Below are 23,394 nucleotides of genomic sequence, written 5' to 3'. Positions count from 1 at the left end.
GCCATTTGAATCTCACCGAGCACTTTTTTTTTTATATACTTTTCTTCTGAGCATTGGGTTATAAATACATTTCTATTTTTGTAGCTCAACTTTTGTCAACATTTTTGTTTCCCTACTAAATATAGGGTGCGGGTGTTCCTTGTACCTGATCTGATGAATTGGTCTGAAATATCATGATTGAAATGTTGCCTTGTGGGAAGGCAACTTCATTTCCTCTTCCGATTTGATTGCCTCTGTTTATACCTCCATGCTTACATCTCTAAATATGCATTCATACTGTGAGCATCAATCACCAGAGGTCCGCTTATTTCTGATTGAGCTGAACAAAGAGGGAAGCTCGCCAGTGTGTGGAAGTGCAACAAGCTTGTTGGCCACAAGTGAACTTTTCCTGCTCATCTGTCATCAGCAGCCAGATTTCCATTCTTCCTTATCCATTTTAAGAACAAGGACATGACAGATGGGGTGCAAAAATGCCAACTCAGATTCTATCACCTGTGTCAAATCATTAAAAAAAAAAAAAAACAATCCCAGAATGAAAACACGTCACACAGGACGATGTGGTGACCAGTCGACTGGTTTGATCTGGGTGAAGTCTGCCTTGCCTTTGTTGGAAGTGCACCACCACCTTTACTGCTGACACTGAAGAGTCTTCAGCAAATGCCAGCCATTTAAGCTTGCACCATCTGCTGCATCAGCATCCGTTGGTAAAGGACTTTGTGAGGAAAATATCACTGAAGCTCCCACAGAACAGGATAAAGCATGAGACATGAAGACATGCAGCAAAAATATACAGCTATAGATGCTATGTCATGTCATTCTGTCATGTTTGAAGCAATTTACAAATCAGTTATTATTATGTCCCCAGGGTCCTGTGTGGTTTGGGTTAAGGTTAGGGATAGAGTGAATTAAAGGTTTAGAGTTAATGCGTAAAATATTGAACTGGGGAGCATAGGACCCTGGGAACACAGATACACTGTGAATCACCTATGAATCCATTTGAACCCAGTAAATGTCAATAAACATGCTTTTTTAATGGCACCTGCTAATGGATGTATTAACATGCATTTCGACCTTCCCTCAATTAAACTTTTAATTGTTCTGTATTATCGTGCACATTTGTAAATTCTCCTCTAAGTGCTAAAAAGACAACGGCTGCAAATATTATTGAGCTGTAAATTGTTTAATTTTGCAGCAAAAGATGTAACAAATATACAATACAATTTGGCTGATAAAATAATCCAAATATAAATTACATACTGTGTATCTGATATGCATTTTTTTTATCCTTATTCAGGCGCTGAAGCATAAAATGATCTCTGTGCCGATGGATTTCTAAAATAACACAACAGCGACTGATCAGTGTCAGTCAACCATTATTCATCAAATGCATGAGATGCTGCATTATTACCACTGTGATACGAGACTATATGTTACAGCATAACATATGCGCTGTGGTAATTATTATATTGTGATATCCATGTTTTTGGTGTCGATGGATTAATTTACACTCTTTTATCCCAGGCTTAAAAAAAACGTCTTAAGTTCTTTTCCCCAGAAAAAGGAGTGAATAGGAAAACAGCCCTGATTGATAAATCTGGTGCATTTAAGTAATGTTTATTTATTTGCACTGTGCCTGTTACAATAAGCCAAATAAATACATACAGAAAAAGAGCGTTTGAGTCAAACACACTAGGGAACAGGGCTGCTACAGAGCAAATCCTGACTGATACTGCCTCTAGGTGGAGCCATAAGACAAAACATCTCCAAAGCACATTTGCAGCTCTATTCATTCAATATGGTTGGCCATTCATCCTAAGGTTTTTCCAGTTCAGCCTGCTTGCGATATGGATTGTCACTAAAGCAAACTAGCACTCAAGCTGCAAGGCAGAGCAGCTCTGTAAGTTAAGCCATACATATTTATTATTCCGTCCTTCCCCCTCCAGGCCCACTTCCCACGTAGTCTACTTAACGTGATGAAATTGTCCGCTGCAAATGTCTATACAAAACCCATAATTGTCTATATTCAGTTTGACTGCTCTGTCATTATATTTATTCACTTTCCCCGTCGTCGTATTACTTTTGCTGCTGCAACGACCTAGTTTCTCCGCGGGGCTCAATATCGTTTCATCCCATCTTATCTTAAAATTGGAGCGACAGTGGAAAATAGGCTCTGAGGGACTGGAGGGCTATAAAACTAGACTACATTTCCCAGCAAACCTTGCGCCGTCAATAAGGAAATGCTTCAGGTAAACACAACAACGTACTGGATGTTTTGAATGTATTTCACCTGTAAAACATTGTGCCGAGCTCCATGTTACACTTCAGTCTTCTATGGAGGCTCAGTGAATAAGGTAAATAACTTCAACTCTTGGAAATGTGGGTCGGTGTTGAAGCAAGGTAACTCCGTCTGGACGTCCAAGGAAGAGACCTCTGTCATGCCAAACTTCATTAGAAAAACTGTCATGTGACTAGCTTAGAGACAAACCTACAGTACATATATCACAACACAAGAGTGAGACCTTTCCCGAATTGTTCTGATACACTGCTCAATTCGCCATACACATAATACATCAGTATGTTATTTCAATGAAATGTCAGCTTTTACAGGTGTGTAAATGCTCCTTCGTGTGTATTTTATGGTTCAGGCAATTTGTGTGGGAACCGAAAGCAGACCGAACTCAGAAGTAGAAATTTGATTGAAATACTAGATGTTTGGTCGATAATACGCATGCCGAACTGAAGAATAGACCTTCTTACTCCGTTTGTCGTCTTGAGTCGTACTTAAAATATATACCATTTTGTTGTTGAGCAGGGCTTCATTAAATTACCTAAATTTCCAAAGACATTTGGCGTGACCTTCAGGTTACGTCAACACTTGTTTGAGTCCGTGAGAATCAGCCTTTATCGCACTGCAGAAGGTAGCAAAAGGTGCCCACTGAGCAACATTACATTTATTGGCCATGAACATGTTCATATGTTGAAGAAGTCTGGGCTATGAAGGGTTCAAAGGTCAAATAAGGTTAAAGCATTACATACTGACTTTTATGGTGCATTTTAAAACATTTATAGCTACGGATGTTACATTGTTTGAATATGTTGGCTGGTTATTTATTTACTTTTTTATCTAGACATGTTCTCTACATAGCCAAAAAGAGCCTGGACTTTATGTAGAGCTAATGCCACCGGTGCAACATTATGTCTAGTCATTCACCTTCATAGAAATTGAGAAATGTTAACTTGCGATATTAGATCATTTTTCCTAATATGGCCCATGTTGTTGAAAAGGGACATTTAAAAGAGCTGTGATGTTGACTAGAGGATTTACTGTTGGCTATGATGCTGTGCCGCTCTAGTTAACACTACATGGGAACTGATTACTGTGTACCATTCACATTTTCAACCTTATTTATAGACAGCAGATGCAGCCGGGTGTCTGTTCTTCTCCCAGGTGTCCGTCTGCCTCTGACAGCTTTCCACTCAGCCACCTAGACCCAGCTGAATGTGGAAGTGAGACCTCGGTTGATCAACAGAAACAAGAAGTGAGAACATATATCATTGTTTCAAGCAGTGAAAGATGCGGTCTTCCGTGGAAGATCATGAGATGCATAACCACTCCCATACAGGGTGCAGTAAGAGTTGCAATCAGTTTTGTGTAGCACAGAGTAGGTGTTACAGTGGCTGTGGGCAAGGTAAGGCACGCAAGGCACACACTTCTCCAGCTTGCTTGTGAATGTGATGACATTGAAATTGATCTGAAATGGGTTAGTGTAAATTATTAGTAATGATTCACCCATTTTTCAGTAGCAGTTTTTTTGAAGGACATGTTGGGGACATTTTGATGAATTTACTTCTTCCCACATTGTGCACTTTCTGTTTTTTCTTTTAATAAGTTCAATTCCGTTTTAAGTAAGGCATTTAACTACTGTTTTATACACAGGGACTTATATCGGTTAACCTCTAGTGTTTAGTGTTTTGCTCATGGCTGATAGCAGACACTATCGGCTGCTGGGATTGAATCTGAGACTTTTCAGTAACAGGAAGCTTTGTTTAACCAGCAGGCCACCGTGTTGCCACATTCATTCATAGGTAAATCTTTATATTGTTTCAGCGAGCCGAATTCTCCACGATGAGCTCTGTCGTGAGCTTCTACTTTTCTTACCTGCTATGCCTGTGCCTGGGATTCGTCTGTGTGGCGTGTGTGTGTTACTGGAACAGCCAGTGGAGAGGTGGCTTCGCCTGGGATGGCTCAACCCTCCAGTTCAACTGGCACCCCGTCCTGATGGTGTCCGGCCTGGTGGTGCTGTACGGCTACGGTGAGCGGCCCTTCAGATAGCGTGCTGCACAGTTCCACTTCCATCTCTCACATCTCTCTGCTCCCTCTCGTTCATTCATGTTTCATGAATCATCACATCACGTTGCCGTTTACTATGCATATAATTTCCTGCATCTTTTCAACTTAAGTATTTATTGATGGTGTCTTTAGAATATGTAAATAAAGCCATAGTATCAGAGACCTGCTGCTTTACTTAATTTGCCAGATCTTGAGGATTTCAGTCACTCTTCTTTTGTTGAAAAATAAAAATTGATCAAGTTAAAGTATGACTAATGTTGCGGTCACACCCGATTCAGCAAAATTCAGATCCAGGTTGTCCAGGTTGGCAACCATGGCAACCATGTGCCATAGTGAGCCGAGAGGCCCAGGTTTTCATTCCAACCAAAAACTCCACCAGGGGATTTCACTGCTTAGTCCCTCCTCTCTGCTTGAAAGTGAAGTGATCAGTGAAATCCCCTGGTGGAGTTTTTGGTTGGAATGAAAACCTGCAGCCTCTGCTCACTATGGCACATGGTTGCCTACCCCTGGTCCAAACCACCATAAGCCATTGTTAATGCCAAGGAGGAGGTCAGGGGCCATATCTACTAGCCAATCAACATACATTTTGCAGGACAGGCTGTCTCTAAAGCACCACAATACTTTATTTACAATGTTTTACATTTTACCTTTATCAAAAAAATTGCAGCCTCTGTGATTTGGGTATTGCGCTTGGCCATATTGCAGTTTTAATAATATTTCAGTCAGTTGTTCAGTCTTAAAATTCAGTTAAATCAATTATTTCCTCGTAGTTGCTTTTTTTTTTTTTGAAATGTTGCAAGTTGTGTTTTCAGACATAAGCACATAAATCACTTACACTTAAGCATTTACATTTTTTTTTTTTTCAGTTTATGCCAGTTGTATTAGTTTTCCCTCTCCTTTCCGTCAAGCTGGTTGTGTTTGTACTCAGTGTAGCTGGAGATTTCTCCAAGAAATTAGCCCTGTAAAATATGTCTCATTTCAGAATTTATTGCCACATGCATGTGTTTTATTTAGGCTGTCGTTGTTAGCCAGGACACAGTTTGACACTGCAAACTAACAAAACAGCTAGTAAATGTAAAAAAAAGAAAACCTAATTCTATACAATGTGTATTGAAAAATGAGTGGACAAAATGTAAATTAGACATAGACAGTAGTAAATGGGTCAAATGTAAATGAAACTGGTAATCATTTTCTTTGAACCCCAAATTATCCCAGGGGAAAGCTGAGTGGCCATCAGCAGTATAAAACTGTGATTGTGCTGGGAAGCAGTTTGAAAAATGTGCAGCTGTGTAAATGAATGGATTAAAAAAAAAAAAAAAAAGCTCAGCCTCTTTGCTTTGGATGTCTCTCTTTCCTGCAGGAGCGGTGTTGTACCGTGTCCCGCTGACCTGGGGTCAGAACAAGCTTCCCTGGAAGCTGCTGCATGCTGGAGTGATGCTGCTGTGCCTGGTTCTGTCTGTTCTGGGGCTTTGCGCTGTGTTTAACTTTCACAACGCCAAACACACTCCCAATCTCTACTCCTTGCACAGCTGGATCGGAATTTGCACTACAGCTCTTTTCGCCATGCAGGTAAAGCATTTGAATGACACTTAAGAACACCAACTTAATTCCTGTATTTGTCAAGCACAGGACACAGGAATTTTTCTTGGAGGTATTTCGTCAATTTTATCTTCATGTATCTGTCTCTCTGGCCATTGATCTGTTTAGTGGGCGGTGGGTGTGGCTGGCTTCCTCCTGCCCTGCTCTCCCATGGCACTACGTAAGCTGCTGAAACCCGTCCATGTGTGGATGGGAGCCAGCATACTGTCTCTTAGCATTGTGGCTTGCATCTCTGGGATCAATGAGAAACTCTTTTTCGTTCTGTAAGTACCATTTTTTATTTGTTAATTCTTGCCAGTTCTTCCAAGAAACAAATGGTCAAATTGAAATTGATAGGTTGAATTGGAAAAAATACATCTTCAATATTTTTTTCTCTTTTTCCAAAGGCGTGGAAACACCACTCAGGCATACGCCTCACTTCCGTCTGAGGCTTTGTTTGGAAATTCACTGGGAGTTCTGCTGGTGGTCTTTGGCTTGGTTGTCTTAATGATTTTATCCAATCAGAAATGGCAGAGACCAGAGTCTAGACCTGAGGATATGACTTACAGGGTGAGAACATTCAGTCCAGTTATTATGTATGAAATGAGTTGCAGGATTTTTTAAAATTCAGAAGCATTGAAGTAACTTGTGTGTCCTCTTTTCCACAGCCATTGCTTCAAGAAGACAATTAATGACAGCAATGAAAGAAATCTCAGAAATGCTTGCAGCCTCAAACTTCTCATTGCATTCATGCTCAGGAACATAAGTTGCCTAAAAAGCTGAAAAGTGAAATCCTGAATGTAAAAGCCTTTGTCCGTCCATTGCTTTAAGAAATGAAATATCTATGTCACTTTTGGATGTAAATATTAATTGTATATTCTATTTAAAATTGCTGTCTTTGTTGCACAAAAATAAAAATGTGCTCAATGTCCGACGTATTTGATTTTTTCCACATATTTAGAAACTTCCCTGAATAAAACTGTAGGTATATAAACTGAAGATAATAAATTATTGATTGCCTGATATAAACTTGTATTAGCACTGTAGCCTAAACATTTTGAAGTAGATAACAATTATTCCTTTGCCTCATATTTTTTGATTTTATTCTAAAGATGTCTCTGGACACAGCCGTCAGTATCAAAAGAAACTTATCAACTATTGCCCTTCTCTCCAAAGGACTTTTTTTCAAGTGGTTTTCCATAACCATCACGTTATGAATGCACTTTGATTAATAAGTCATCTGAGGTCCACATAAAAGATTGTGTCAAAATGCCTCCCGTCAGCATCGTGGCATCTGCTGGAAGCCAGCTGTGTTCAAGATTTTCTGAAAAGCCACGCAAAGGCCTTTCATCTTATCCCCGAAACTCTAATGAAAGCAGACAATCCTCGTGTCTGAGCAAACTTCCATCTTTCACTGGGTGGTGTATATAAGCTGTAAAGCCAAGAGTTCAGCAGCAAGTACTCTTTGATTTATGGTGGTAAAAAAAGACTTTTACCTTGGTCCTTTGCAATAGAAATAGCTAAATAAAAAAGGCCAATTACCAAGGACACTGAGAAAACTCATCTCCTAAAACTTCCTTACACTATAGTGAAGTTTCTTCTCACACAGGACCTCAGCCATCAGAGTGTTTGCGCCAAAGTTTCAGTTTCGCCTCTGTGTATTTTGCCTTGTGTCACCCCACAGACGACTTTCAGGACAGCAACGTAATATCAGCTCATGTCTTTGTCACTGGACTCTTGAATTACATGTGGAAATGAGTGTTTGGAGGTATGGACTCTGGTTGATTTATAAGTACTGTGCTTATAGGCCACCAAAAAAATTGCTGGAATTCACTGTTTCCTAACATCTCACAACTCAGAAACACAGAAATCTGGCATTGAAGGCAAATACAAAAGGCTAGTGTGCTAAATCGGGCCAACCAAACTACACAGACACATCCAAGGTTTCACATACACATAAGTCATGGGCAGTGTGGGTTTAAGCTTAGAGAAGGGCATCTTTCAATGGAAAATTAAGAAAGGTAGTCAGAGGCAGATAAGGACTGCCATTATTACTGAAAGTGTCTCAAAAACCTTGGCCTCCTCTCCAAAGGGGCTCTTTAAAGAAAAAATCCATTGATTTTAGAAAGCAGCATTCATCTAACCATACCTTTATTAATGGGGAACCGACACAGTCTGTCACAGATTTCAAATACCACGCCATTGCTCGATTCCAAGCTTAAAAGGGACCTGTGGTCTGACCTTGTATGCACCAAGACAGCAAAGAATCTACTTGAGGAAGCTGTCCTTCAGTGTCAACCACAAAATGCTTCACATGCTCTAGTGTGCTTTCACTGAAAGTGTGGTGTCCTTCTGCATTATGTGATGGTTCAGAAATGCCACTGCGGCACAGAAAAAGCCTTTTAGAAAAATAACAACCAATAAAATGTTGGGGATCACGTTACCAAGAGTAGAATGCATCTCCAGAGATAGATGGGTGACTAAGACAAACATTTTGGGCAACAACAGGCACCCTCTTGCCTCTTCATTTGAGCTGTTGCCACCTGGACAAAGATCTTGCCTCCATTCACTAAAAACAGATCAAAATTTTGATTTGTCCAAAAAGCCATCAAGCTTTTGCAGGATGGCCTGCTGGTCTGTGTAGGAGTCTGTCCCATCCAAGTATGGCTGTCTTTTTTCTTTCCTGTTTTGCATCTAACCTGTGTGAGGTATCATACAGATGTGTGTATGAGTCCTGACTGTCTGTGACTCTGTGATGTTGCCACGAAATGCTTTAATGATATGCTGCAAACCAATTTATCCACAGGGATGAATAAATTATCTATCTTTCTATCGTCATTCTTGTCTCTGAGTCTTGGAGGTATTTTTGAAAGCCCTGAAAGTGACTCATTACCCACTGCTTTGAGGTGATCCTGCAAATCTGCTTCTGAATTATGAGAAAGATCCATTTGCAGGTGATACTAATAATCACTCATTTCCTTTTACTGCTTATTCTGGGTCATGCAGGGCTGGAGGCTGTCCCGGTATCCATGGTGCAGATTCTGCAGAAGGCAGGAAAACACCCTGTAGGGTCCATCACAGATACATAAACAAACCCTTTCCCACCTCTGAGCCAGTTAAAGTATTTAGTCTACCTGATTTGCATGCATGTTGACTGTGGAGCTGCTGTGGAAAGAATTGAATATAAAAGTTCCACATAAAGGACAAGGAATCCAACACTGAGCTGCCATGCCACCCGATGTATGTACAGTATGTATTTCTGGAGGCTGAAGACCTCCAAATGAGAACGTCCCTAAAACTGGAGGCTTTACACTGGACAATTTGACTGTTTGAGTATTCTCAAAGACACATAATTCCAGTGTTGGTTTGGGCTACAGTTGTGGTTATTGCTCCCATATGGAGCTAGCTCCACTCTACTGAGATATGATGATTAAGATGTGGACGCTTATCAAAGAAGAGCGTAGGTGTGATTTGGGCTCGCGTCACTTGCAATCCATGCTAGCATCCAGGACTTTGTGCCAGTTCAGCTGCACAGCAATAAAGGAGCTGAAGATGAAGAGGGTCCATGCAATGTTACTCATAATCAGAACTGCTTGATGTGTCATCATCGTCTCATAGTTGAAGAGGCTGGAAATGACCAAACAACAATCCATACTGATGATGCACAAGATGAGAAGCCACCCATACCCTGCAGAAACTTCCAAATGGCCAGAAGCCAGACGCCTTCAAAAGCATGATCACTGCTGGAGACATTGCAAATGGAGCAAGGAGCCAAAATGAACTTCACCAAACCAAAATAAGGGTTCCCCTGGCTGGACAGTGCTGAAGAGAAAGAGCATCCAGGCAGTCATAGACTGAGTTACCTGCATGAAAAATTCACCCTCTTCCTCAGGGAAATTGCCCATGTTCTTCATATCTCTTCCTTGTCTATAAGTGCTCCAAATAAACTTGGCCAGACAGTCAGCTCAGGCCATAAGGGTGGTGTGATTCCCAGGCAGCTTGTGAGTGAACGCTCAGATGTTCAGCTGCTGGTAAATGGTCTGTAACCTTGATCTATTTTGTCCTGTTTCAGACAGGCACTGTTTTACACCACACACGGATGCCCTCTTCACAAGACATACACTGACAAGGCTGCACTGAACAGTCACTAATGATCTCACTAGTTTGTACTGAGAGCAAACAAGAGGCAACAACAGGAGAGGAAGCGAGAGGAGTACAAGTTACAGAAAGCCCAAATGGGATGTGGTGTGTTTAGTGTGTCTCCACATTAGACAGAAAAACATCAAGAGGAAAGTTTTACAGGGGCTGTGCTCCAACAGAGGCATGATGGTGTAGAAGCTGTGACAACTGAATGAGCTTTTCATTCATTTACATACTGTATGTGCCTCTGTATGTTAGATAGGGATGCACGGATGAGCAGTGAATGCCATGTATCATGTATAACCTGCGCAAACAGTAAGACACATGGCAGCAAAGTATGTCAAATCTAATCCCATTATTTTATTTAGCAGTAAAGTAAAACAGCTGAGGTTGTGGTAGTTGGCTAAAATGTGCAATTATTTGCTGCTTTATGAAGAGAGCAGGGCAATCTCATGTCCTGTTCTACACAAGGTGGCAGCAAAGTGGAGTCCAGTTTAGTTTAAAGTTGAAACATTTGCACCAGCTTGGTTTAGAAACTGAAGTCATGAGGTCACTTGTGAACAGTTCCTATTGGTTGTTTCTAATTGCCTAACTGAGGATTGGCTGCATTATGCACATGTGTTTTAACAAGTTTCCAACCAAAAATAATCAAAGGTATGAGGGACGCCCAGTGAAAACCCCACCTACCCCCTGACCAACCAAGTGGCACTAATGCTGCCTTCAAGTGCTGCTGCGGATCCCTGAGCTGCACGCATGCGACGTTCAGGGGCTTAGAGTATAAACGCCAAGTGAAGGGTTTCATGTCAAATGTTGTTATTTGGCGTTCTGTATAAACAATTAGGATTGCTATACACTTCTGTAATAACGGATTTACATTGTAGTTCGTATATAGGTTAGATTAAAATAAATTAAACCAGAGAAAGCATGCCTGATGCGCATCTTCATCCCGCAGTGGAGCACAAATCTGTACCCCATAGTTATAAAATTAAAGAAAAGCAACCATAAAGCAATTTGGTTTGGTTTAGGGTGTGTTTAATTTTTATTTAGTCTCGTACAAATGCCCTGACTTCATTGCCACATCATAAGGAAAGCATTAAGCTGATGTTAATGGCGTCCTTTTTTAGACAGGGGAAGCATAAATAAATGTTAATATAGCTAAATTGAGTTTGTTTTATTCTGATGGTTTGTTATGTTCTGGTGGTGGTTTGCCTCTTGTTTACCACTTGTGCCTTAAATATGTAATTATTTCCGACGGCGCGTGAAAGCAGCACCAGTTTGTCGCTCCAAAAAAGTGATCAGCTCTCCTTGGGATCCGCTGTTTCCAGGTCTTGGGCCATCGGTGAAGTCACTGTAGGGGTGGGCGTCAGTGGGCAGATCCAGTGCAACTCTGGGCGAGAGCCGGACTGAAATTTGCATGGGAGGGAGTGAAAGTTGCGGGAGCCACTCAGAGACACGCAGCTGACTTTGGGCTTTGGTCGACAGACTTTGCTGGGCTGCGCTCTGCCTGTTGCCGCAGCCAGGAGCGCACAGATTTGTTTTGTCGGGAGACAGATTCCAGGGGCGAGAAGTAAAGTAAGTAGAAGTTTTGTCAGCTGCTCGACATTGTGTAAGAATCAATGAGATAAATATTTTGGGAAATGGAAAGTCACACTGTAGCTGCATGATATTCTAAACTTTTGTCTTTTGAACTTTAGGATGGATTTACTGTATTTCTCTTTCGTGCTGAAGGACAGTGAAATGGCATACAAGCCAGATTAACATGCAATCATATTTTTGCATTTTTAACAGCCTTGTGAAAGAGATGATTATGACATTATCAGGCCAAAGAGGCAACACTGGCCATGTTTGATGCATTGATGTTATTCTCATGGGAGAGCTCCTTTGGGGTAGCTTTTGCTTTTCCTCTTTCCTCTCTCAGTTGGCTAAATGCTCAGTTATGAAGGGTGTTATCCATGCAGTTATCACAGAGGATGGTTGGCAGCAGAGAAAGTAGTTAATGTATTTTTTCCTCTTTGGTCCATGTCTTATTATGTTCTTACCTTCAACACTTCTGCCACTGACTCAACCTTTTTGGAGCCCATGCAGACTAAGTGCTCCATATTAGTGATCCTGACCTTTTTCTCCATACATTACGCCTTCAGTTTGCAGTTAAGCTTTATAGTGGGGGAGAGCCATTGACATTCTTATGAGCTGACATTCTGACCTTTGAACCTATGCACTGATCCCCCTCAACAATAACTATTGTACAGTATGAGTTGCTTTCTATTCCTGCGAAGGTGCAGCCTGAGTATAGGGCATAAATTACCTTTTTTCTTCCACCATAGTGGCACTGACATTAAGATAATGGCTTTTTAAAATGGGGTTTTAGCCATATTTTTAAACCTTTCTCAACCTCCCCTCCCTCCATAATGCATGATAACATTTGCACAGCATATGCTTGGGAAGAATCATAATGCAAGATCCAGAGCCATTCTTTATGTTATATTTGAGGATTGCCATCTGTTGATGTGTTTTGAAATAGAGGGTGCCAAAGGTTTGAAATTTCAAGGCTTCTGCCTGCAGCGAGGTTCTTGGTATCTTGTTTTCTGCTTAAAGTGAAGGAGAGCCAGAGTTTCTTGGATACCCTCGTGTTTTTGATGGGATGTTGCTACTCTAAGAGGCTGCAGCTCTATCCAACTGGTCATCCCTACCTTATACTGTCTTTATTCTTTGCCTCAAGAAACCCAAGAAAGAAATAATTGAGTTTAGTGATAGTGGAACATGGTGTGTTCAAGCAGAGCTGCTGATTTAGAGGAAAACTTGATGCTGTGAAAAGATTACAAGCTATATTACAAGATAATTACAAGATAACAGTCAGCTTCTGCTCATTGCCTTTGTTGAACTTTTATGTGAATGCAGCCAGTGCTTTTTGTAACGACATGATTACTGCATAGAATTTACACAGTATGGGCAGACCCAGAGCCCATGGGCTTCATTCCAGCAGCTCGCTGTTCATTTTGTAATGTCTATGTTTTCAGGCTTGTGTAACCACTGCCACGTTACAATGGGGGAAAGTGGAGATCCTGGAGTTGGAAGATCTATTGGCTTCTGTCCGATGTGTTACACAAATGCAAAGGCTCTCGGTTATTTAACATTTCATTGCTTGAAACATACAGCTGTTGTTAGGCAAAGAGATAACGTCACCATGCAGACTTTTTTTAACCATGTTTGCAGATTGGTTCAGATTAATGCCACCTCATCTTGGTTATGCCAGATTTTGGCCCTCACTAGTGATTTACTCATCTCTTTAAAGGCTTCAAGGGAGATGAAGGAGAAGTGGCTGGACCACCTATCTGTGTTTTCCTGGGAGAGTTTGATATTATGTAACTCTGCAGGTGTCTGCACTTTAAGGCTTAGCGCTGTCAATTCCTGAGTTTCTTTTTTTATTCAATCTGAACTTAATTGAAAGAAAGCTATTTGCTGTCTTCTACTGAGACAAAGCAGCTAGTTAAAGTGATAATCTGCAAATTTAAAAATATTTCAGTTTTCCGACTGTGTTGCCTTTCGATGCCATACAGATGTCATCCAGCATAACCAGTTCTTGAAAGGATTTATGTTTGTTCTTCTAAACATCAAAGAGCGGGCCTTTGCTTTCCAGGAGAAGATTCATGATGTCATGTGTTTTATGTTTTTGGAAGCAACAGCAGTGCTAGTTTGGAAAAAATTGCAAAAGAAATATAAGAAGCCACCGTTTACAGTGAGTGTCTTTATTATTACAATTTGTTAGGCTAGTTTATACATTGAGTGTAAGTGTAAAACATCAAAGCATTGAGCGCTCATCACCAAAGGTGTCACCAAAATCAAGAAAAGCCGAAATCTGTGTATACCTGCTTTGATGTTTCAAGAGTGACTAAACTCTTTTTACCCAGAGCACAATTTCCTTCCATTTGAGACACCAGACAAACAGCCCTCATGTGCTCTAATTCCACTAAAATGAACAACCAGAATCGCAGCGGAAAAGTATCTGAAACAGCAGCCAAAGAATTTTAATGAGTTCTCTTCCCTTTGTGTATTCTCTTTTGCCCTCCCAACATGTCTGATCTACAGTCAGTTCTGTGACCTCCGACCATCATGCCGGCCAGCCAGTATCTGCCCTGCTGCACAGCCATCCTGTTAGTGCTGTTGGAGCTTGTCCTCGCCCAGTATGAGCACCTTGGTTACCCGCCGGGCTACCCAGAGCCAGAGCAGGAAATGTACACCGCCCCGCAGCTGCCGCCAGACACGCCCAGGATTCAGCTGCGATTGGCGGGAGAGAAGCGCAAACACAACGAGGGCCGCGTAGAGGTTTTCTACGATGGCGAGTGGGGTACTGTCTGCGATGATGACTTCTCTATCCACGCCGCCCAGGTGGTGTGCCGGGAACTTGGCTACCTAGAAGCCATCTCATGGTCGCCCTCTTCTAAATATGGGAAAGGACAAGGTAGGTTATTATTCACAGAGCTCACGATTGAGTTTGACTGATGTTGGATTTTGATGGCCACCACTGATCCCTCAGAACATAATGTCTTGGGGGAAACTTCTGAAGCAACATTTAGACCATCATAGGACACTAATACCCCATGGTTGTTTCATGCATCTTTAGCATCTGTATTATATTTGCATAGGGTTTATCCACATAAAAATGATATAATCTGATAGCTGAAACCACTTCTAGAGATGCTTTGAGACGCATTAGGTCTTTGTCAGGGTAAAAGACCCATCAAAGGAAATTGCTTGAAGAAGTACCTTTGACTCTAAAGAAGTACCTTTCCCTCTTCAGGCTGTTGCCTTGATGGATCAGGTGTGTTCGGATAGAATACTGAGATAGATTACATATAATTTGGATGAAAATCCCAAACTGGGATTGAAATGTTCTATTTATAGGGCCTAATATAGGCTTTATGTCATGTCGTGTTTGATAATTACTCATCCCTTCCTCATTGAAAGTGAGCAACATGATCTATTCCCACCAATCTTTGCTGTGTTCTCTTGTCCAAACTGACTGATGGACAGTAATAAAGTTTTTTTCTGCCAGAATAGCAATTGGGTTTCGATCTAGCTAACTGGAGACACATTTGACTATGAGGTGTAAAGTCATTGTGATTAAATTGATCAACTGACATAGACGTTGCAGTCCCGATACAAGTTATATGAAATGACTAGATGTAGATGGAACCTTTAACTCTCCATCCAGTCCTCTCGTAAACTACCAAAGAAGTATTGATCAGTTGATCAAACTCAGTCATAATCATCTCAGTACAGTTGGAAGACACTGACTGGATGATGTCTGACTTTTGATAAAAGGTCCCTAGCATCCCAGTACAGCGGCAAATTCATGTTTTGGTGGAACACTAGTTCGGCATAACTCAGTACATGAGTCATAAGATAATTAACTAGTGGAAACCATGTCGATGTTCTTCAGTTTTCCTTTGGAAGCTCATCATGGGGAGTCCCTTGAAGGCCTCTAAATTATTGTGACTCACGTTTGGCAAGGCAGGCTCTTTGAAGAACTTCTTTTTGTTATGGTGGGATGACAACACAAGTGAGGCTGTTAGCTGTCAGTTCTCTTGTTACCAGTGTGACCTTCCAGGGAAATCTTTTCATTCTCTCTCGCCGCCATTAAAATGAAATATTCCTCCCTATGGAAGTTCTGATGCATTAACGGTGAACTGAGCTCATTCTGTGCTCTTTCAGGACGCATCTGGTTTGACAATGTCCACTGCACCGGTAAAGAGAAGACCTTAGCGCTGTGCGAGTCCAATGGGATCGGCGTGTCCGACTGCAAACACACTGAAGATGTGGGAGTGGTGTGCAGTGACAAGAGGATCCCAGGGTTTAAATTTGTCAACACCCTGCCTAACCACGTGGAGGTAAGCCATGAGCGCCTTTTACCAGCCATACTTTTGCTCTCATTTCGTACCATCCATCCGTTTAACAAAAAGCAGCATCCGTATTATAAAGGTGTACCATGTTCTAAGATAGGATTTTTAAAACTTTCTTGTGCTCTGGATCCCTGGATTGGAAGTTGACTTCCAACGGCGCCCTATAGGGACTCTTGTATCAGAGATACTTTTTAAACAAGAATTTAAACACAATGAATCTGATGTTGATCCAACATCAGTGAGCTGATGTTTAAGTATATCATTTTAAGAATTATAAATATAGTTTTTTTGGATTTTTTTTACATTTCAAATTAAAAAAAAAAAAAAAAAAAAAAAAAAAAACTGCTAATTTTCTTTTCTTTCTTTTTTCCGATTTTTAACTCATTCTTAACTTACAATGATATAATGATATATCTCGTCAGATTTCTTGTGGGAAATCGTTTCATCCATTCCATTCCTCATTTTGCGCTGAGGACTTCCCTGGAAGACCCTCAGGAATCTCTTGGGGTACTCGGACCTGAGATGCAACATTTCCTCTGTTTGTCTCATCCTCTGGTGTTGAGAAGTATTTGAAATGATATTCAGAGTACAGCAAAGACGGTGTAGCAGCCAGTGTCGCTCATGCGTCGTCAGCTCATCCAAACCTTGGGAAAGATGGCGGACCGCGTCATTTGACTTCCAGTGACGGTAACTATTGAAATGTAGTGTATGCCACTGACATCGCAATCAGGTTGGCCAAAAATGATTGTCGGAATAATTTCTTTGGCCAGGCCAGTATGGCAGCTAGCGGCACTCAGCTGTACCCAGCCCACATTCTTCCTACCTGGACAAACTTTTCAGTCACGGCCTATGGAGAGCGTCTCTAACCATGGTAATACTGCCAGTTGGTGCTGTGTAACTTGACTCTGCCGCCCAGATAAATAAAGCAACTTTAAGCACATTTTAGCCCAACACAAATACCCATGTACAGCTTTTGACGCATGCTGTCGCAGATGGATGCCTTTTTACTGTTGGCCACAAAAAACATTTGTTTCTTGACACCTTGTCAAGACACATGGTGACAGCTGGGCTCTTCTGTTGGTTTTTCTTTTCCTATTTTTGTGTTTGTTTTTGTTATTTTGTTCAGACAATGCTCAGTACCTGGTTTTGAAAAGTCTCTTGACAGTAAAATCTCAGCCTACAAGCTAGTGAGGTAGTGGATTTATTATTATTTAAATAAAAATCTTTCTTACAGTTGGAGTCAATGAACCACTCCAGCTGTCTTAATGATAGTCCTCAGTAAATAGCCTGCAGTTGGAGAGTGTCAGGGAAAGTGAAGTTAAACTGGTAATTGTGAGGCGGTACACTCATAACTGTCAGTGCTGTCTCGCTGGACTTTTTCGAGACCCCGCTGAGTGTGTCTTTGTGGGCTGGCCAATAAGCCCTAAGCTAATTGCCACCAAAGGCAGAATGTTATCTTTTTGCTCACTGTGCAGGCCTCATGAATTCACATTCCAATGTTATGAGCAAACTGCAGACCAGAGCTAACTCTCTCTTTCTCTCTCTCTCTCTCTCTCTTGCTCTGTCTGTCTCTCCCACCCTTTCCCCTCTTTCTCTAGAGAGTTTGAAAACTCACATCTTATTCTCCATTTTTAGAATGCCTTCAAAACATGTGTGGACAGCTCAGCAGTGTTTTTTTTTTTTTTCCTCTCCAAAGGACTGGCAGGGCTTAGGGTGGCTATGGTTGGCTCGAGTTGAAAAGCAATCCATTTAATCACTGAGCTTGTCAGATGTACTGCTTGTGACAGCAGAGCGGTACGAGTTTGATCCAAATCTTCCCACAGCTATAGAACTGCATGGTGGGGACGGATGCATCCAGTCGACTTCAGCTGCAGAGGTAACGGCTGTGATCTTCCAGAGTGCTCAGCTGGATGGGGTCTAGACGTCTGGACTTGTGACTCCAGCTGGGATAGTAACTGAAAAAAAAAAAAAAAAAAAAAAAATCAGACTCAGCTTTTCCATTCACTAAGAGGGGACACATGGGCTCCCTTCGTGTAAAACACTGCCAGACCTGCTGCCACACAGCGCAGGCCTGGCCTTATCATCTGGAAGTGGTAATCCAGTGACTCACCCACGCAGGATTTTGGTGTGCGACGGCAGCCATGATGACATTTTGTGGGCGTTTTGCGGTTCACGATGATTAGGGGGCTTTGGAGCGCTAAGGGTTACAACACAGGGATCAAGAGGCGCTGTTGCCCTCTCATACTGTGGTACAGGTGATGATAACTTGAGCACAATGGCTAGCCAGTCTGCCACAAAGAAAATACCCAGAGAGTGAGCTAAGACAGAGGTGAAACATGAAGCCTTGCATACATGTGTCGCTGACCTTTGACATTTGAGTCCGGATTCTTCTGTGAGGGCTTTGTCTTCTGGCATTGTTGAAATGAAAGAGGAGGTGTTGCCTTTTTTTTTTTTTTTTTTTTTTTTTAGGGGGTGCTGGACTTTCCGTTTCATCATCCACATTGGCCAAGAATTCCAAGAAGAACTTGGAAAACTGCTCGCTTCATACTAGCTTCATGTGAAGTTGTTCTTTTGTGGTCAGCGGAGTTGGGTTTGTATGCATTTCAGATTATATTTAGCATTGTGTTGCAGTCAACCGGACAGTGAACAACACTGAGTGACCTCAAGTCTTCAGTTTGGTGCCCTGGAATGTTTACTGTGCCATTTCCCCCGTGTTTATTCATATTTTTGTCATGCCTGGAGGAAATCTGTCTTCCCTCCACATTTCAGTTTATGTGGTAGTGGGCATGGAGCATTTCTGAGGTCTGACCTCTGATCACGCACATGCATTTACATTCCATCTTGAACCAGTTTCAACATTAAGAAATTCCTGGGTTTATGAAATGTGGTGTTTGGCACTGTCCGCTTCCGTGTTGATATAACCGCTCGTCTCATTTATCAATGCGTACTTTATGCGAACAGCGGCGCGGTCACATTTTCTTGATGAAGTATCACCAATTCATTCAAGTCAACAGTCAACGAGGGGCAAAAGCACAAGTTGAGAGCGTTTGAAGTGCAGCTTATGAAAGAGGCACATTCTTGTTTGCCTTTTTGGGAAAATGTCAACTGTAGTGGAGCATTATAGCAATCATCTGCACAGTGGAGGATTATACAAGTGACTATCAGCTGTGTGGCACGTCTGTGGAGGGCTGGGTGTTTATAATGAAAATGATAATGATACGAGTTGCTGCTACAGCCATTTTTGGCATCAATATCGTAAACTTTAAGTGATCAAAAGCTCTGATTTTTGATTATGTGTTGTGAAATCTTTAGTACTGTGTGATTCTCAGAATGGTTTATTGAAGTGTAAAATGTGGTTAAATTGTAGTAAATGGGCCAAACATTAAAAATCACTGGTGTGGTCCTTAAAGAAGAGAAGCCGCATCGTGAAATATACTATCATTCTATGTAGCCTCAGCCTCAAATTGTAATCATAGTTTCATTATCAAGGATTTGGACAGCAGCTCTGCTGTGTTTATGAAGATCTAGGTGATAGCAGATGTCTGTAGGCCTGGTCTCGTCTGCTTTTCTGTATTTATCCCCAACGCTTTGTTCTCTTTTTCTGAGTGTTCTTCCAGGGGCGTCATGCTGGGACAGGTAATGATGAACAAGACTGATTGTGGCTATTAACCGAGCCAAAGCTCCTCTCTCTCTCTTCCCCCTTTAGATTCCTCTCTTCTTTCTGTTACCCTCATTTTCCCCTCCATTTTTCTCTCCCTTCTTCATCTTTTCCTTTCCTCTGTCTCGCTTTTTTCTCATAAGTATTTTACAAGGAGCCATGAAGTCACCCCAAGCAGAGTTTACAGCTCCCATTTTCTCTCTCCTTAGTCATTTTTTCCTCTGAGGCCCAAAGGTCAAATCAGCCACTTTCTCCTGCATAAGCCTCCACCCATGTCGTGGTAGGATGCCATAAATTGCCTTGTCAGCCCTCAGCATGCTGGCATCATGTACTTGGTTTAATATATGGCTGTCATTTGCCCCATGATCTCCAATTGATTCTCAGCTATTTAATTAGCGTTCACATAGCCGGTGTATTTCTGCGGCTGTGTAACAGTTTCCACCCCGAGGCACCGAGGCATTCCCACAGTCGGATGTTTATCCTATGGAAAGTCACATTCTAAAATTAAGCACTTCACATGTGACAGCAGTGTGAACGCAGGATCTCACTGGAGGCAGAGGCTGCTTCGACAACCGTGACATTATTACAGCTTCACAGCGCTGGGACAAACACATGGAGGTCTACTTCACTAGGGGCAGACTGCACCCGAATTTAATTTGTTTTATTAAATCTGGTCTTAAAGATTGTTCACATTCCATCACAGTTTGCTGCCATCGTGACCCTGGTTGTCATAGCAGCAGTGCAGACGGGCACAAGCTGATCAAGTATCCATTTTCTGTCGAGTAACACAGTTTAAGGAAAGGTTGGCCATTGCTCATTCTTTCATGCGGCATTTTCCAATCATGGTACAGGACACATTTGTTCCACAAGACAACATTAGTGATGCCATGTTGTTGCCAATGCATCAAACCTCCTTATTTCTTCATCTCTTATTATAGCAATATTCTAATCTTTTTCAGTAGCAAGTAATGTAACAAATTACAATTTCAAATTCATTAATTACATTAGAGCTATATTCAGTAAGGCATGTTACTGCTTTACTTATTATACTCAACTTATCTTTCCTCTCCATCCTCCCTGCTCAGGGTGTGATGGGCAGCTTACATAACTGAGGCTATGGAGCCTACGTAGCTGCGACTCAAACCAAATGATGGCCAACAGAGATGACATGCTTACTTGGAGGTGTTCCATTTACTTGGACCACAGAATTTTTTTCTGTACGGCCATCTTTTTAGACTGTTAGCCAGGATAATATTCACAGTTGTGCCAAACAGTTTGTGTCAATCTTGGCTTTTTTTGGCAGCGTGCCCTGGTGGCTCACTGAGCAGAGTGTGTACCATGTACTATTGAGGCTACCTTAGCTGCAGCGCTCTGGGTTTGAGTCCGGCCCAGGCCCTTTGCTGCATGTTATCACCTACCTCTGCTCAGTCGTTGCTGTCTCTCTCCACCGTGCCTGTCTAATAAAGCAAGAAATGCCCAAAAATAATCTTTATTTAGATTATTTATTTAACTGCATTTCAGAATGCCCATGAATGTGGACTGGATTCGATATTTTGCTGTTTAAACTTTGGAAAAATCATATTGGATTTCTCCTGCTTGCCTGAACAGTAATGCAGCTACACTTTGTGTTGCAATAGTTTTATCATACAGTTTGTGCATAGGGGATATTTCACCTTGCTCAGGGACATTTCAACAGATTTGGGGTGTGTCTGCACCTACAGCTGCCCTCTGACGGCTAGATGCTTGTCTAACCTTGCAGTAGAAGTAGTGGGAGAATGGGGTTTGTAAATTTTGACCTGATGGTGGTGCTAAAGGAAAGGTCATGAGGTCACTGAGGCTGACAGGGTTCATCCTCTGGGTAGCATGAACGTGCTTTCCAAATTTCATGGCAATCCATACAACAGATTTTGAGAATTTTTCGAGATATTTCTTGTATGAAGAGTGACTTGCTACAGGAAAGATCACAGCATCATCAAAATGAAGAGGAATCTTCCTTTGGGAGTATGAATGTGCTCACCAAATATCAATCCGCTAACTGGATGCCGTGATATCTTGTGTGCAAGTTTGAAATTCTGGCCTAAAGGTAGCACTACAAGGTCATTAGGTCACATTAGTGAGAGGGTTCATCCTCTGGGGAGCGTGAACGTGCTCATCAAATTTCATGGCAATCTGCCCAATGCATTTTGACATATGTTGCCTTGGAGTAAAGTGTTGAACCCACAGACGGAAGGACAGATGGACTGATACAGGCCCCACCTGCTACTGGGACAAGCACACCACTGGGGTTTTTGGCACATAGATGACCATTTAGATCATATGATTTTACAACATTGATAAATCAAATCTAAACATCGGTTTTGCATTTTTGTTGTGTTATTGTATAAGCTTTGCTGCTCCAACATATTGGGTCATCTTTCCTGTCAGCAGACTGCACTGTGAACACTAGCCAGTTCGTTGTGTCCTGAAACTGAAAGCCCCCGTGGGCGTATCTTTATAGTGGATGTTGTGATGTCAGTTTAGCTTCTTATGCCATATAAAAGTGGTTTGTTTCTGTTTAATCATTGCCCTCTCTGCAAAGTAAGCTCAAATGGCATTTCACGCTTTGTCATGGCCCTGCGAAACATCTGTTTCCAATTTGTTAACAAAGGCTCTTTTAATGGATTTCAAAGGAGCAATTGCACAGTTCTGTGCAGCACATGACGTTCACTCCGTTCTGTTAGCAGTATCTCAGGAAACAGATAATCATTAATTTGTGTTGTGGCTTGTGGAATATTCAAGTCTGAAGTAGTGCTGGTTAGGGGTACGAATTGAGCGTGTTGTCAAATTACATGGTCGAAGTTCAAATAGGGCGTGGAAACGAGGATAAAGAAATTCCACTAAATGTATACCTGCAAACAACGAGCTTCTCAGAATTCACTTTGGTTGCTCGAGGACGACTGGCTTCTGTGGCCCAGTTTGTCGCTATTTTCTTCAGATTTGGATTTCTGCTGGAATACGGAGTTGTTCAAGATCTCTATTGAAACCACATGTCTCTGAGTCCATGCACTTGTGTTTTTGCTGGCACAAACACACTAAAGGGCTGTTCTGTGCGGAGGAGTTATGAAGTCACAATCTGGCCAAATTTTGTAAATTTCTGTGGACACGCAGACAAATCCTAATTGTCATCTGAAAGAAATGTCACACTCTGGCTTAGCCTTTCTTCCATACTCTGGTAGTACAAAGCAATCAAACCTATATCCTAATATGCTCGGCGTCAGATGGCGCTCTTACCCGGAGGGAGTTCGAATGAGTCAGCAGGAAAGGGTTTAGTGCTTAAGCATAAGTCAGATCACAGCTGATGGATTGTTGCAGGAAACTGGTGACCTTACATTTAAAGGGTGCACCAAGTTTTGTTTTACCTTGATAAAAATGAGATATAAAGAGTAATGTGCATGAAGGTGTGTTTGTCAAGTAAAAGCACTCTGTGATTAATTATAAACTCTCTGGTTAATTATAAACACTCTCTGGTCGAGGACAGTCTTAACTCGATGTGGTTAAATGTCATTTGACTTGATTTATAGTTTATTCACCAGCATAAGTTTTTAGTTTTAGTTTTATTTATGCCTTGTGGGCTGCAGTCAAACTGGCGTTAAATCACTGTAGGACAACCAGATTTGAGTCGTAAATAATGGCAGCCAATATTTTTGTCATAGCTAAGCCTAGATGCTGAAACTCATTTATGTGTGATTCCAATGAATAACATTCGACACAAAATCCTCATCTGGTTC

The 23,394-nt window shown here is 41.6% G+C and overlaps 2 protein-coding genes across 6 annotated transcripts in view; both read left to right on the top strand.

Annotated features, from left to right (window-relative positions):
• The first annotated feature begins 2,123 nt into the window (after positions 1-2,123).
• On the top strand, positions 2,124-6,860 carry cyb561a3a (cytochrome b561 family, member A3a). 5 transcript variants are annotated; one of them, XM_030060579.1, is made up of 7 exons: positions 2,124-2,246; positions 3,413-3,539; positions 4,109-4,313; positions 5,712-5,920; positions 6,059-6,213; positions 6,337-6,499; positions 6,598-6,860. In XM_030060579.1, the coding sequence occupies exons 2-7, from the start codon at positions 3,420-3,422 to the stop codon at positions 6,619-6,621; spliced, it is 876 nt and encodes a 291-aa protein (XP_029916439.1). In that variant the 5' UTR covers positions 2,124-2,246; positions 3,413-3,419; the 3' UTR covers positions 6,622-6,860. The 5 variants fall into 5 exon arrangements, with proteins under 5 accessions (XP_029916439.1, XP_029916442.1, XP_029916440.1 ...); XM_030060582.1 differs by having other exon boundaries at positions 2,222-2,246; positions 3,449-3,539; XM_030060580.1 differs by having other exon boundaries at positions 2,228-2,351.
• A 4,627-nt stretch (positions 6,861-11,487) lies between these two features.
• The window catches only part of loxl2b (lysyl oxidase-like 2b), a 43,199-nt gene continuing 31,292 nt past the window's right edge, over positions 11,488-23,394 (top strand). The window contains exons 1-3 of the mRNA XM_030060577.1: positions 11,488-11,641; positions 14,156-14,528; positions 15,782-15,957. Of these exons, the coding sequence (XP_029916437.1) occupies positions 14,180-14,528; positions 15,782-15,957 (525 nt within the window). The 5' untranslated portion in view covers positions 11,488-11,641; positions 14,156-14,179. The remainder of the gene's footprint in view (positions 11,642-14,155; positions 14,529-15,781; positions 15,958-23,394) is intronic.

Source organism: Myripristis murdjan, chromosome 9 (assembly GCF_902150065.1).
Source record: "Myripristis murdjan chromosome 9, fMyrMur1.1, whole genome shotgun sequence".
Taxonomy (NCBI): Eukaryota; Metazoa; Chordata; class Actinopteri; order Holocentriformes; family Holocentridae; genus Myripristis; species Myripristis murdjan.
This window is presented reverse-complemented; position numbering and strand designations above follow the sequence as displayed.

Excerpts from the sequence above, each read along its gene's own strand:
- cyb561a3a (XM_030060579.1), top strand. The coding sequence starts at position 3,420 with ATGCAGCCGGGTGTCTGTTCTTCTCCCAGGTGTCCGTCTGCCTCTGAC. Across the intron at positions 5,921-6,058 it reads CAGCTCTTTTCGCCATGCAG|TGGGCGGTGGGTGTGGCTGG; the intron begins GTAAAGCATTTG and ends TGATCTGTTTAG. Across the intron at positions 6,214-6,336 it reads GAGAAACTCTTTTTCGTTCT|GCGTGGAAACACCACTCAGG; the intron begins GTAAGTACCATT and ends CTTTTTCCAAAG.